General features: G+C 27.0%; 3 protein-coding genes across 6 annotated transcripts; 1 reads left to right on the top strand and 2 right to left on the bottom strand.

Annotated features, from left to right (window-relative positions):
• Window positions 1-2,094: 2,094 nt before the first annotated feature.
• LOC124953433 (phosphoglucomutase) lies at window positions 2,095-9,213 on the bottom strand. Its single transcript, XM_047504802.1, has 9 exons — window positions 8,780-9,213; window positions 7,207-7,285; window positions 5,559-5,838; window positions 4,856-5,294; window positions 4,572-4,777; window positions 4,286-4,487; window positions 4,010-4,202; window positions 3,742-3,925; window positions 2,095-3,602 (listed from the first exon to the last, which is right to left on the bottom strand). Exons 3-9 carry the CDS (start codon window positions 5,805-5,807, stop codon window positions 3,378-3,380), a joined length of 1,698 nt encoding a protein of 565 aa, XP_047360758.1. The 5' UTR covers window positions 5,808-5,838; window positions 7,207-7,285; window positions 8,780-9,213; the 3' UTR covers window positions 2,095-3,377.
• On the top strand, window positions 6,093-12,934 carry LOC124953432 (sodium-coupled neutral amino acid transporter 9-like). Of its 4 annotated transcripts, none has more exons than XM_047504798.1 (12): window positions 6,093-6,194; window positions 6,964-7,029; window positions 7,156-7,310; window positions 7,459-7,594; window positions 7,673-7,824; window positions 10,474-10,631; window positions 10,706-10,870; window positions 10,955-11,014; window positions 11,345-11,527; window positions 11,623-11,825; window positions 11,902-12,006; window positions 12,080-12,925. In XM_047504798.1, the coding sequence occupies exons 3-12, from the start codon at window positions 7,165-7,167 to the stop codon at window positions 12,485-12,487; spliced, it is 1,716 nt and encodes a 571-aa protein (XP_047360754.1). In that variant the 5' UTR covers window positions 6,093-6,194; window positions 6,964-7,029; window positions 7,156-7,164; the 3' UTR covers window positions 12,488-12,925. The 4 variants fall into 4 exon arrangements, with proteins under 4 accessions (XP_047360754.1, XP_047360755.1, XP_047360756.1 ...); XM_047504799.1 differs by lacking the exon at window positions 6,093-6,194 and adding an exon at window positions 6,220-6,425; XM_047504800.1 differs by lacking the exon at window positions 6,093-6,194 and having other exon boundaries at window positions 6,456-7,029; window positions 7,441-7,594; window positions 12,080-12,927.
• On the bottom strand, window positions 10,390-13,813 carry LOC124953438 (ATP synthase subunit C lysine N-methyltransferase). Its single transcript, XM_047504807.1, has 5 exons — window positions 13,545-13,813; window positions 13,290-13,462; window positions 13,022-13,210; window positions 12,789-12,954; window positions 10,390-10,550 (listed from the first exon to the last, which is right to left on the bottom strand). The coding sequence occupies exons 1-4, from the start codon at window positions 13,627-13,629 to the stop codon at window positions 12,814-12,816; spliced, it is 588 nt and encodes a 195-aa protein (XP_047360763.1). The 5' UTR covers window positions 13,630-13,813; the 3' UTR covers window positions 10,390-10,550; window positions 12,789-12,813.
• Window positions 13,814-13,827: the final 14 nt, after the last annotated feature.

The raw sequence follows: 13,827 nt of genomic DNA, 5'->3' as shown, positions 1-13,827 counted from the left end.
AAAAATTATACGTTTTTAAAATAGTACATATATTAATGTTTGTCAACGTGGGGGAGGAAACAACAGTATATCCATCTGGTGTTAAATAAGAAGAATTAAAAATGAATATTTCACAAATGTAATATCAATAGATTTATGATTTACACATTGTATAATATTAATTAATAAACTTGTATTGTTTATTAAATTATATCGAAAGTATGAAATAAATTTGAATTGAAATATAAATTTTAATTAATGAAGCTGAACATTTATTGAAAATTAATTTTTTTCATTATTACAATGTACAATCATAAATTTGTTTTTTTCAAATCAAATTTGATTTGATTTATGTTACTACATATGATATTTGCATTTCTATGTGATTGTATTGAAAATATAGTAATTAGTCGACACTAAAGTTCTTCAAAAATTATCAATACTCATTGTTATAAACAAAAAAAGAAATATACCCATTCATATACATTCCGTTGTACAAAATCAAAGATTTAAATATTTTATACAAATAGAATAGATATTCATTATAATTACAAGTATTATTTCTGACACAATCATTCCTTTCAATAAATTTCATTGTAGGGATTTATTTATGTCAAATAACAATTTGACAATAGTAAAGTTTAAACTAAAAAATCTACATATTTTGCATACTGCACACATATGCAACATAGATATTTATCAAAATCAAAATTAATTTGGCCACATTGTTGAAACAAAGATTGCGTGCTTAATGCATAGCCACTGGCTTATTTCCTTACAATGATAATTAGTATTTATTATGATACAAATGTTATATGTTAACATTTTTACAGTAAAATCGGCAGTCATTGCTGGTCTCTATGACACTGCTACCGCACTGCAGATCATTGCTATGTCATAGAGAGTATTTAGGGTATTTTGCTATATTTTATTTGTTTATGAATCATCCAAAATTTTTTATAACACTCTATGACAATGGCAATAAGCTGAATGGGAGTTTGTGTCGGCTCAGGTCCCCAAGTATCCCCCTTCCTTCTTCTACTATTTACAAAATTCTCACCTCACAATCTCTTCAAATACTGGCAATTGCATCTTGCACAAAATGTGTAGTTATAATTTCATTATTAAGTTTGAATAATTTTGTATATCTTCTGAATTATGTATTGCTGCATATTTTGTCATTTAATGATATCAATTATGAAGAAAAAATAAATATATGAAAATGACATGTTCGTTTCATCGAAATATTGTATTTTTGAAAGCTAGAACATTCCCTCAGGAATAATTTCAAATGTTTGTAAATTTAGTTTTACTTCTTTAGATAGTATTTATTATTAATAAAAAAAAAAAAGGTAATATATTATTATTATAAAAATATATATAAATGTCATTATTATTGTTATATACCAATGTTTTCACATATTTCTTTATAATTGCTACAAAAAATTTACATTACTATCTATTATTTCGTTGATTAATTGTGTCATTTATACACACTTTATCTATGTACTTTATGGTACATAGATTTTGTTACATATATATTGTAACAGTTAATCAAATTTTGTTCATCTTATATGAATTCCTTTCCTGACCATTACTACTCTTTTTATACATATTTTTGTACATACCCTACTCTATCGATTAACTCCAGTGAGATACTAAGCAGAAGAGCTACTTATTTAATTTAGAAAAGTGTAATAGAAATGTTAGAAAAAAAAATTTTTCCTGTTTTACTATAGTACATATAATAGTACGGATATATACGGATTTTTCCATAAATGGAAAATTATTTATACAGTGATTATCGTTTTTCATCGATAATTTTTGATAGACATAAATATTATTTCAATGTTAACAAAATATATGTAATACATTATATGCTAAGTATCTCGGTGATTAGGAATCGTACCTACATAAAGATATATGTTTCTCCAAGCTTTATGACGTATTGATCATAGAAATAAAATTTCTTTTTCACAATCCTTGGAGAACCGTCCAAGCAATTTATATACTCGTGCTTCTTTCTATGTCTCATTTACTTTATCAAGACCAATATCAAGACATTAATATAGTTGTAATAGAATACAAATTCCGACATAATATTTTATTATTATAGTGTCGGATATTTTTTTTTGATTTTTTTTTTATTTTTTTGTATTTTTTTTTTTTTTTTTTTTAAATAATCACATAAGTGAAGCATGATAAATACAACATAAAACTTTGTATTCATAAATAATTGTTACTAATATATAAAGAATATCTAATATAATATACAGCAATAAAATAAACAAAATACGTAATTATACGTTCTATAGATTTAATAGTTCATATTAGTTCAAATGATTTAGTAAACTGACAAGTAACACGGTTTTAATTTTATTATTGTTGTAACAGATAAATAATAGTGCATTGAGTGCAGTTTTTATAGTTAATAGAATCTATGTATCAATTATAACTTTATGTCTTTATTATATACTATTACAAAATATGAATTAATTATTAGAGGAAACTATATATTTTACTATTCATTCCGTAAGATACTTTCACATATATTTTCAACTTCCATAATTAATGCTTTTTATAGTAACTGTGTGTTCATCTTTCAGTATATATTTATTCATAAATGTATTTTTATTGGTTTTGTAAGAAGATATAGTATAATTTAAACTTAATATCCGTGTCAGATGTCATTGAACCATTTACTAATCATATATCACTAGTAGCAATTACTACTAATATAATCAAAATTTACACCAAGAAATTTACATTACATTACTTGTGTACAACGGTTATTAATTGAATATAATTAATGAGATTTGTATTAAAATGCGAATTTTAGTGTCGACTTCTTCTATATTAATGTAAAACTTATTTGTTTTATAAAATTAATATTTTTAAATACGTGCATACTAATATAATAAAAGCTAAATAAAAGAATAGTCGAATAATTTTGCAGTAGTACGATGTTATGAGATTATTTTTATATTGTAACAAAACATTTCTATTGTTTTCTTTTTTTCCTAATTTTTATTTGGTGTAAGAAATTGTTTAATTCGAAAAATGTATCTAAGTTATAGTATCATTAATACCTTTACTCATTAAGTTTTAAGTTTAATGATACATTAACACAATGATTATGACACTATATGAATAGTGTACTATTATAACAAGACATTAATATATTGCTTTTATATTAATGTAAGTAAAAATCTGTATAAAAATGGAAAGATTACTAAATAATGGACAATGAAATTTTCCAATGTTAATCCGTCCTAATTATAATAATAAAATGGCACAAGTTGTTTTATATTCACAAACAGTTTTACTTTTTTATGATGAAATTATGAGTAAAACTGTAACCTAGAAATATTGTAATGAGAACAATATGCATTACCTCTTTATGTAATGACAGTTGGCGCATCGCGTCCAGTATGCTGAGATAATTTACTTAAATCTAATGCAATGTTAACTAACGGTTTTAAAATTTGTTGAGCATCTTTTTCATAAACAGATGGATCATTTTCGTAGCTATCAATATATAAACGAATCGTTGCTCCCGAACTTCCAGTTCCGGATAAACGATATATTATACGAGAACCATCTTCAAATAATATCCGTAGGCCCTAATTTATAAAATAATATAATAATAATAATAATAATAATAATAATAATAATAATAATAATAATAATAATAATAATAATAATAATAATAATAATATAATTAAAATAAATTTGTGAGACTATGAAAAGCTTAAATCCTACCTGTTTATTGGCTTGACTTCCATCAATAGGATCAGTATATGAGTAATTGTCTGCAAGTTTGACAGTATAAGTTTTATTTCCAGAGGATAATGTTGTACCAACAAATCCTGCTTTTTGAATTGCAGTTTCGACCTCCTGTATCACTTTATTTGCATTTTCTACTTCACAATTCTCATAGTCATATCTGAAAACATATGTATTATATAACAGTGGTATAAATAAGTCTCAAGTCATTATCTATTGCAACAGTACAATATATAATTTATACCTTGTAAAGAAATTGCGTCCATAACTTTTCCAATGATCTAATAATACGTCTTGAACAGATTTCCCAAGCTTTGCGATAACATTGAGCCATGCAAGACAAGCCCATATACCATCTTTTTCGCGTATATGATCAGAACCTGTACCAAAGCTTTCTTCTCCACAAAGTGATAGACGACCAGCATCCATCAAATTTCCTAATAATATATTTAATTAATTATTCTATAACATACTATATGAAACATACTATATAAAAGAATCTATTAATCATAATATGTACCAAAATACTTCCAACCAGTAGGTACTTCAAAACATGTAACTCCACCTTTAAGAGCTACTCTATCTACAGCAGCACCTGTTGGCATAGATCTTGCATAACCTTTAACGCCGGTCTTTTGAAAATAAGGAATTAATGTCAAATTAGCAGCCAATACTGCTAATGAATCAGTAGGTGTTACAAAGAATGCATTTTTTCCTAGTATCTGTAACAATTTTGAAGTAGCAATTTCAATAAAAAAATTTGTTTACTTTATTTTATATAATTTGTTCAGATTCAATGTTATTACCATATTTCTATCTCCATCTCCATCAAAAGCAGCTCCAAAATCATTTTTAGGATTATTTTTCATGGCGTTTACCAAATCTATTGCATAAGTTAAATTTGGATCAGGATGAAGTCCTCCAAAATCTTCTAATGGAGTTATATTAACAAGACTTGAATTATCCACACCTAATTCATCACTGAATATACGTTTTATATAAGGTCCCGTAACTAGAAGATAATATTGATTATTATATCATTGGTAATTATAAATTTCTATTTGAAAATTATATAAAATCTTGATAATACCTCCATTCATTCCATTAATAAGGACCTTGAAAGCTGGTCTTTGTTTGCTTCCTTGCAATAAACTTTTAATACTAGCAAAATCAAAAATGTTTTTCATAAGCTCTAAGTAATCATTTACAGAATCTATTATATCAATATCAAATGGTTTCCCATCAACTTGAATAGAAACGTTTTGAATTTTATCAATATCTACGTTTATCTCAGGTATTATTTTATAACTTTTGAGCGTTTTAGTGATTTCATAAATTTCATTTGTTACTCCATCTGGGGCAGGTCCTCCATTTTCACAATTAAATTTTATTCCAAAATCAGCATTAGGACCACCAGGATTATGCGATGCAGTTAACACTATTCCTCCTTGTGTTTTGTATTTACGTATTATAGCAGATACAGCTGGTGTAGAAAGGATCCCATTTTGTCCAACTATTAACCTTCTTACCTAAAATAATAGATGTCATTGTCACATTACTCTTCATTTTCGCCAGCTAATGTTGCCAAGTATAACAGAAATAAAAATAATTAAGTAATAACCTAAGAAGATCGTATATGTATTACTTTTATCATAAATAAAATCAAGTTTTTTTAACTATAAACTATAAAGGCATGCAATGAGACAACTTAGATAATATAATTTCTATTAAGTTACATTTAAATATACATATAATAATATTAAAAATAAATGTGTTTTACTCGATAGACATACCCCATTGGCCGCAGTGATTCTAATAATCTTTTTAACAGCATCTTTCCCATAATAACGTCCATCACCACCAACAACAAGAGTACATCCGACACATTGAGAACCCAAAGCATCGAGTATCGCTTGGATAAAATTTTCAGTGTAATGTTCCTGTTGAAAAACCCGAACAGCTTTTCGAAGTCCAGATGTACCCGGCTTTTGGCCTTCGTACACTTTGGTCTCCACTGATAGACTGTTCACTGCGATGGACATGTTTTTTTTTTTTTAATATATTTAAAAGCAACTGAAAAGAAAATGAAGAAGAGTTTCTTTGAAAATTATTTAAAATAAAATAAAAATATGTGTATAGCCTCAAGACACAAGAAACTTCGCCAACGTCTGCTGGCAGACTAAATTCTACCGACGGTGCCTGACTTCGCTGCCAATGACATTCAAGGGCACGAATCAACCATCTTGAAAAATCGCGCCACCACTTAGAAACAGAACTAAAAACATATGTATCTCGGTATTTCTAAACAAGATAAAATGCATGTCTTATAGAACGCTTAAAAAAAGAAAAAGAAATAAAAAAAAAAAAAGAAAGTCGATCAATAATTTTAATTAATTTTTGATCGTTTCTTAACACTAATCAAACTCAAAGTAATAAAGAAATTATCAATGGAGATAAATCATTATTTCTTGTATTTACACAATACTGGATTTCATAATTTTTATTTGACTTTGATTATGACTTCGGTATACGATTAAATATCCGATATTTGACCTCTCTGTCATTCCGATAAATAAATAAATTGTTATGCGTTACTTTTGAATAGAATATGGAGTATTTGAAAAATATGAGGAAATGGTTTATTTTAATTTATAAAATATGTAATATTTTAATATTAATATATAAGATATGAAAATAAAAAAAAAAAGGATCAATTCAAATGATCGGTTAAAAAAAAATTATTGAAAAATAAGAAGCGTTAAATCTTATGTATAATTAATATCTTCATAGATATAACCATGTTTCGAAAGTTTCATTTTGCATTATCGCATTTACGCTTCTAGAAAAGCCCAAGATCAAGTTAAAAAAAAAAAAAAAATGTCGATGCTTACGCACGCATAAAGCAGTTCGTGGTAACCATCAATAAGCAAAATAAGAACACGAACAAAGCCGGGGAAGAGGGCGTATATATTATATCAAGGATCCCTGATATAAGTTCGGGTTTACAAAACGGATACATAGCTGTCTCGAATACAGTTTTCCAATAGACTTTGTAGTGAAAACATGTGCTTTAAATATCATAGTGGTGTTCTGTTCCTTTCTTTTTTTCTTTTTAAAAAGAATTAATATAATTAAAATTATTGTGCATAATTATTTATAAGTATTTTAAGATCTTATTAATTCATATTTTATTTTAAGAAATACGTAGAAAAGAAATATTTATGAGATCCTGTTTAATTATCATGTGTTGCTGAATTTAAAAACGTACGTTATACAATGATTTTTTTTTGTTAGTTTGTTTTTTTTTCACGATAATATGTATAATGCATTCAATTAGATTTAGATTGCATGCAATTATTATTACTATAATAATACTTTGTTTATTGCTAGGATAAAATTATGTATATGTCTACTGATCATTGGAAAGGTAGAAATACATACCATGATAGCGGATCGGAAAGTACACCATTACTTTCTTCAGATTCTCATTGTAGTCATGGATCAGTTATATTTCAAAATTCTGAAATAAGTGATTTAGAATTTCAGTACGTAGACAATTCAAACAGATATACATTAACATTAGAACAGAAATACATTAGATGTAATCTAATATATTATGTACTTTCCAATATATTATGTAATTTATTATGTAATTTCTTTTCATTTATTAACAAGCATCTATATGTTTTAAAGACATGATAATATAGAAGCTGACAGCTTAAATTCAATGGCTACTATTTTTCCAAAAAGATTACTTCCTGTTTTACAAGATAATACATCTACACCAGCAGATATATGTCAATGCTACGGAATACATAACTGTAGCTCGGTAAGAATATCAAAGTATTAGGAAACTAGTATGTGTACGATTTTAGCATTCTTATTTGATTCTATGTTACTATATTAGATAAGGAACAAAAGATATGATGAGAATAATGAACAATCATTGTCGAAGGAATATAATATAGAATATCTATCAAGCAACTTAACAATACGACATGAGAGTATCGAGATTTCAAATAAAGATATTAAGCCAAAACAAAGTTCTTTAGTCACAATGTAAGTAACATTTATGAGTACATAAAAAAGAAAAAAGATAATTTTTTACTTCCATGTAAAGATAAATTATAAGAGATATATGAGTATTTATACATTTCACAAAAAATAGGAAAGGATGAATGATATATTCAGAGTAAAGTTTGCATCAGAAATCATTTCATTTTTTACATGTTATAGACGCTGATAAAGGCGCGATATCTTGTTGCTCAGTAATATTTATATTCGAAATGGAGATACAAAAATATAATCTGAAAATATTGATTGTGATTGATGATAAATATCGGTAAAAATATCCATAGTTCTAATTTTCTTGATTTGTTAACGAGCTTCCCGCTCTTTTTGTAGTTCAAAGTTCAGAGAAGTTATCAAACGATTTGTATTTATTTCTTTTTTTATTTATTTCGAATAATCATAGATTATTCGAAATCATAGAAATAATAATTCGTTATAATTAAATTGAATTTTCCCATCTCTTGTCAATTGATACAGAAATGTTACGAAAAAAAAAATATATATATATATGCAAAAAAGAAAAAAAATCAAAAGTTCAAAAAACACGTTATAAGTTTATTCAGGAAGCACAGAATAATTATGCGTGTGTTTCATAATTTTATCTAAAGGGTTATCTCTCTGTGCTAAAGCCATATAATTGACAAACTTCGTCTTTTAAAATCGCTTTTACTCGTAAACGTTATCCTAATTGGGTCATCGCAAAACGTGTCATTGCTAACTAATCAAATAAGCTCATAAATTTTAAACATTTTTTTCTCTCTCTCTCTCTCTCTCTCACTTTGTCTCTCTCTCTCTTTCTCTTTCTTTCTCTCTGTCTCTCTCTCTCTCTTTCTATAAGAAAGTGATTTCACGAAGATATTTTACGATTAAAGATCATAGATTTCTTAACGAACACGATTACTACATTTTTATTCAACATTTTACAATTACAATTCGAACTTACCGCATTATGGTCATTGTTTGAACGACGATTTTAAACGAACAACGGTCGTCGACCTTCGTACGAGTTGTCGTGAACGCGTGTATGATGATGAATCTTGCATCCACGCCCAACACATGAAGAACCTGATCGATGAGAAAAATAATCGAACGTAATATAACAACGACAACGACAACGACAACGATGAGGACAATGACGACGATAATGACGAATTTCGTTCATGAATAAGAGACGAGTTTTTATCAGAACGACGCCATGAATATACGAGAAAATAAATAACGTTCTTTCGAACGTCTATTAAACTGTTCTTTATAATTTTAACAATGTTCTCTAATAAAGACGACAATAAAAACGGTCTTTTTTTCGGCTGGTTGTACCAGGAGCCGGTGTCCGACCGGTTTGCATGCAGCAAACGTTCTCTCTGCTTGCGTTCACCTCCGTATCGAAAGGGTTAGTGCTCTCTCTGTGTCTGTCTGTTGCCCGGGCGACAGACGAACTTCTCTCTCCCCTTCTATCCCTTCCACCCACCTTCCCTACTACCTAACCTCACCTCATCACCCTCTGTTGGCAGACGAAGACGGGTCAATGCCCTTAGCACCGTCGAACCTTCCTACCAGGCATTTCCAGTATGCGCTTGTATCTAAGAGGTGTGTCCTATGTTCAATGATATTTTATAGACATTTTTTTTCTTAAATCTTTTTCAGGACCTTTTCAAGATATATCTTTCTTTCGAATAAAATATATTCGAATTAATTATTATTTCTAATATGTCCTCTTTTTCCTCTTTTTTTTTTTTTACTTTTTCTTTATTTTATCTTCATTATTTTTCATACTTTGTATTTGTCAAATTAATTTCGATCATGTTTGAGGATGGTTAATTAATACTATTCCGACTAATTAAGAGATAAGACTGTATCAATCGAGAGACTATTTCTAAATGTATTTTTAGAACTTTGAATATTTTCTAGCTCAACCAATCGTATTTTATCGAGAGGGGAAAAGCTCTCGGAGTATTGATCTATTTTTTGTTTTCTTTTTGTTCCTTTTTTTTTTTGTTTTCACGATCAGAAAATAAATGCTTAGACTTTTATTTGGCAGATCGATAATTATATTATTACATGATTTATTTCGCATTGAGACAGATTTAATATACAAGGTGGTCCGATAATTATTATCAACTAAAATATTTATTTCCGTTACGATAATTAGAATAAATTTCTTTAATAGAATTTTAATAGAATAGAAGAGAGAATAATATTACGATAATAATAAATTTTGTTTAACGAAATATTCTCTAACTTTTCACAATTTTATATGTTCAAGGTTGCAAGATTAGGTTAAATCATATATAAGTTTCAATATCAATTGAGTTTTATTAATGATTATTATAAAATTATCTCTAAATCCAAAATATATTAGATATTAAAAAATTTACTAGAATAAATTTTACTTAAAAAAAACTTATTTACAATATAATCAAATAATTATCAGATACCCCTTATGTAACTTTAACGTAGCGATATGTTAAAATTATCTCACCCATATATGTGAAGAATATTCGTTTCCCTGAAATATCCTTGCTTATTAAAGTTTAATCCAAAGTCCAAAATTGTGAAACCGAACTTCAAACCTTTAGCATTATCATTATTTAGCATTATCATTTTCTAAAATAATCATCTCTTCACGTTTATTTTTAGTTTCTCAATATGGAACACGATATTGGGCTCATCTTTGCTTACTATGCCATGGGGTATTCAAATGGCGGGTTTCTTTCCTGGAATTATTCTTGTATTAGCAATGGGTGCTTTGTGTCTTTACACTGCTTATCGTTTAATAATCGTACACCAATATCATGGTGAGCTAATAACGAAAGTAAAAAGAGAAACAATTTTTTTTCATGACAATAGCCTAATTGTTACTTTTTTCAAGGTTCACAAGAGAACATCGAAGTTGTACAGTTGAGTCGAATATATCTTAACAAATGGGTAGAATACATAGCAAGGATCTTTAGTATTTCAGTTTTGTTAGGTGCAATGATAGCCTATTGGATATTGATGTCTAATTTTTTATATAATTCAGTTAATTTTTTTTATGGTAAGATTATGCAATGTCAAGAATGTATTTCACTTTGTATTAGAAAGATAATTATAACTAATTCAAATTTACATTACATTTTAGATAATGTCATGGGACTGCCTACGTATTCTATAACTGATAATAATACAGATATTGCAGAAAGTACATATTTATTTCGAATTAAGAAGTTTACTTCCTAGTAAAGATAATGTTAGTTACGTAAAGAGAGTCACAATGAAACATTTCAATATAATTTCGTATCATAGTTAAACAATCGTATCTATGTTAAATTTACGATTTGTGTTTAGAAAATATTAATTCGAAATATTAACTGCTTTAACATACGCCTGTTTGTTCAATATGCTTGTTCGTTTAATATCTGTGTTTCTCTTTATGTTTCATAGTTATCCATATTTATAAGAATCATCAATGTTAATTAATTGTAATTTATTACACTTTTTTAAAATAAAAAATATATCATCTTATTTACAGTTTTGTGTACAAGAAAAGAAATGTATAATGGCAGTGATATAATAATGGCACAAGAACGCACATTTGATGCTTTAGGTCCAGCATGGGATTTGCACAAAACAGTACCTGCATTTTTAGCTATAATAATATTTCCGCTACTTAACTTCAATAGCACCACATTTTTCACGAAATTCAATTCCCTTGGTAACACAACAATATTATTTTAAAAATGAATAACATTTTTGTTAATATCATTTATAAATAATTCATTTCATATACATGTATTCTATATTTTTCAGGAACTGTATCAATTATATATATAATTATATTTGTTTTAATAAAATCCGCGTCATGGGGGATACATATGGATAAAGCAATGTGGGAAATTAGTTGGGTATTGAAACCTACTTTTCCAGCATTGTCTGGTATGCTAGCATTATCATTTTTCATTCACAATATTATAATTACTATAATGCAAAGTAATTGTGATCAATCTAAAAATGTAAGTAAATTTATATATATATATAAATAATACTTGTATAAATGAAAAGGTTTATAAAATTGTTTTCAAATTGTAGGGTAGAGACTTAACGATAGCATATGGTCTTGTTACAATAACCTACATTATAGTAGGTGTATCATTTTTTGTGTGTTTTCCTCTTGCCAAATCATGTATTCAAGATGTAAGTAATTATATTATACAAAATAATTAAAAATTTTAAGTTAATGAATTTATATACTTTGTCTTTTTTACAGAACTTATTAAATAATTTTAAAGAATGGGATGCTTTAACAATAATTGCTCGTATAGTATTATTATTTCAACTATTAACTGTTTACCCATTACTCACATACATGTTAAGAATTCAATTGATTTCATCAGTATGTAAGACATCTACCATATATAGCACATTAATAACCAATTTCATTTTGATTTCGATCTGTATATTATTTGCTACATTTTTACCATACATTGGAACTGTCATAAGATATACCGGTGCTTTAAGTGGCTTAATTTATGTATTTACTTTACCATGTTTACTTCATTTATCTTTTTTGCGAAAGCAAGGAAAATTAACTACAGTTTCAACAATTGTACATTTAATTATACCAATTATTGGTATATTAAACCTTATAGCTCAATTTTTTATAGTTGATCATTGATATTAGATGTAATGCTTTGACAAAATCATTATTATAAATTCATATTTAATTTTATATAATAAAATGCATAAATTTTGTTAGAGATATTTAAATATCTTGTACGTTTGTTATTATTATTACTACTTTAATTAATATTATTGTAATTTAGCAACAAATAGAGAAAACTTCTCTGAAATACACATTTGTATCTCATTTTGTACTTTTTGCAATTATAAATATTTAATAGTACGATAATCAATATACGTCCAGCAATTACATAGATAAATATAATTTATTTAATATAGAGAATAAATTGTATTACCTATTTTATTCTGAAGTTTGCATTTTTATCTTTTGTATAACCAGACAGTATCAACACCTTCGCCAATAGTTGCAATTGGATTTGTATTAGGAAGAGGAAATCTACAGACTATTATAACAGAATCTTTTTGTAATTCTGTATTAAATTTTTGTTCAATATCTTCCATCTGTAAAAGTGATTTGATATTGTATACAAATATATGAAGTTAAATAAAATAAAATAAAAAATAATACCATTTGTTCAACCCCAAATAAAATCACATTATTATAATTTTGTAAATTACACTTCCATAAATTTCTTCTAAAGAATCGAGTCCGAGATGACAGACCATTTGTAAAAGCTGTTAGTCTAGAATACCATACAAGCCATGGATTTAGTTCTATACCATATGACTTAAAACCAGCTTTTGCTGCTGCTAAAACCTATTAAAAGAACAACATTTTTATTTGTTAAAGATCGTTCTTTTGTTCTTTCATATTTAAGTAATATTTTATGACTTACAATACGTCCATCTCCACTTCCAAGATCAATCAATGAACCTGAACGTCCTTTTAGAGCTTGTAAAACGTTCTGTACTTGTTGATTCGTGGCTGGTACATAAGGTAAACAGATCTTGCGAAATGCTGGACTCACAAAAGGTATACATACTATGCTAATAGCTGTTGCCAATCCTCCTAGTGATAAATCATTATTAAAAAGGCTATTATCAAACTAAAATAAAAAGGATATGTGTAAAATTAAACATTAATTATATACCTGTTGCTGCTATAAGACTAATTCCAAGTTTTGTTAACCTTGGTTTATTATCAATATTATTTGATGTTTCGGTGAAGTACTCCATTTTATATGAAATTATATATAATATATACAGATATAATAATTAATTAAAATATATTAATTATCATCTTATGTCAATGAACAACATTACTTATTATTCTATGATTATAGTATAGAGGTTATGTTTATAACAAAGCATGCTACTTGTATGTTCCTCGTTTTATAATCTATTCAAGTCTGCTTATTCTATCATATCGTCATA

The sequence above is a fragment of the Vespa velutina genome, chromosome 12 (assembly GCF_912470025.1).
Source record: "Vespa velutina chromosome 12, iVesVel2.1, whole genome shotgun sequence".
Taxonomy (NCBI): Eukaryota; Metazoa; Arthropoda; class Insecta; order Hymenoptera; family Vespidae; genus Vespa; species Vespa velutina.
Note: the sequence above shows the minus strand (reverse complement) of the source record. Positions and strands in the feature narration are given on the sequence as shown.

Bases quoted from the DNA above. Each gene is read 5' to 3' on its own strand.
- LOC124953433 (XM_047504802.1), bottom strand. From the start codon at position 5,807: ATGTCCATCGCAGTGAACAGTCTATCAGTGGAGACCAAAGTGTACGAA. The intron at 5,295-5,558 runs GTATGTCTATCG...CTATTATTTTAG, and splicing joins GAATCACTGCGGCCAATGGG to GTAAGAAGGTTAATAGTTGG. The intron at 3,926-4,009 runs GTATAAATTATA...ATATGTTTTCAG, and splicing joins GGACGCAATTTCTTTACAAG to ATATGACTATGAGAATTGTG.
- LOC124953432 (XM_047504798.1), top strand. From the start codon at position 7,165: ATGTATATGTCTACTGATCATTGGAAAGGTAGAAATACATACCATGAT. The intron at 7,595-7,672 runs GTAAGAATATCA...TTACTATATTAG, and splicing joins GAATACATAACTGTAGCTCG to ATAAGGAACAAAAGATATGA. The intron at 10,871-10,954 runs GTAAGATTATGC...ATTACATTTTAG, and splicing joins TTCAGTTAATTTTTTTTATG to ATAATGTCATGGGACTGCCT.
- LOC124953438 (XM_047504807.1), bottom strand. From the start codon at position 13,629: ATGGAGTACTTCACCGAAACATCAAATAATATTGATAATAAACCAAGG. The intron at 13,463-13,544 runs GTATATAATTAA...ATTTATCACTAG, and splicing joins TAGTCTTATAGCAGCAACAG to GAGGATTGGCAACAGCTATT. The intron at 12,955-13,021 runs GTATTATTTTTT...TCACTTTTACAG, and splicing joins TATTTGGGGTTGAACAAATG to ATGGAAGATATTGAACAAAA.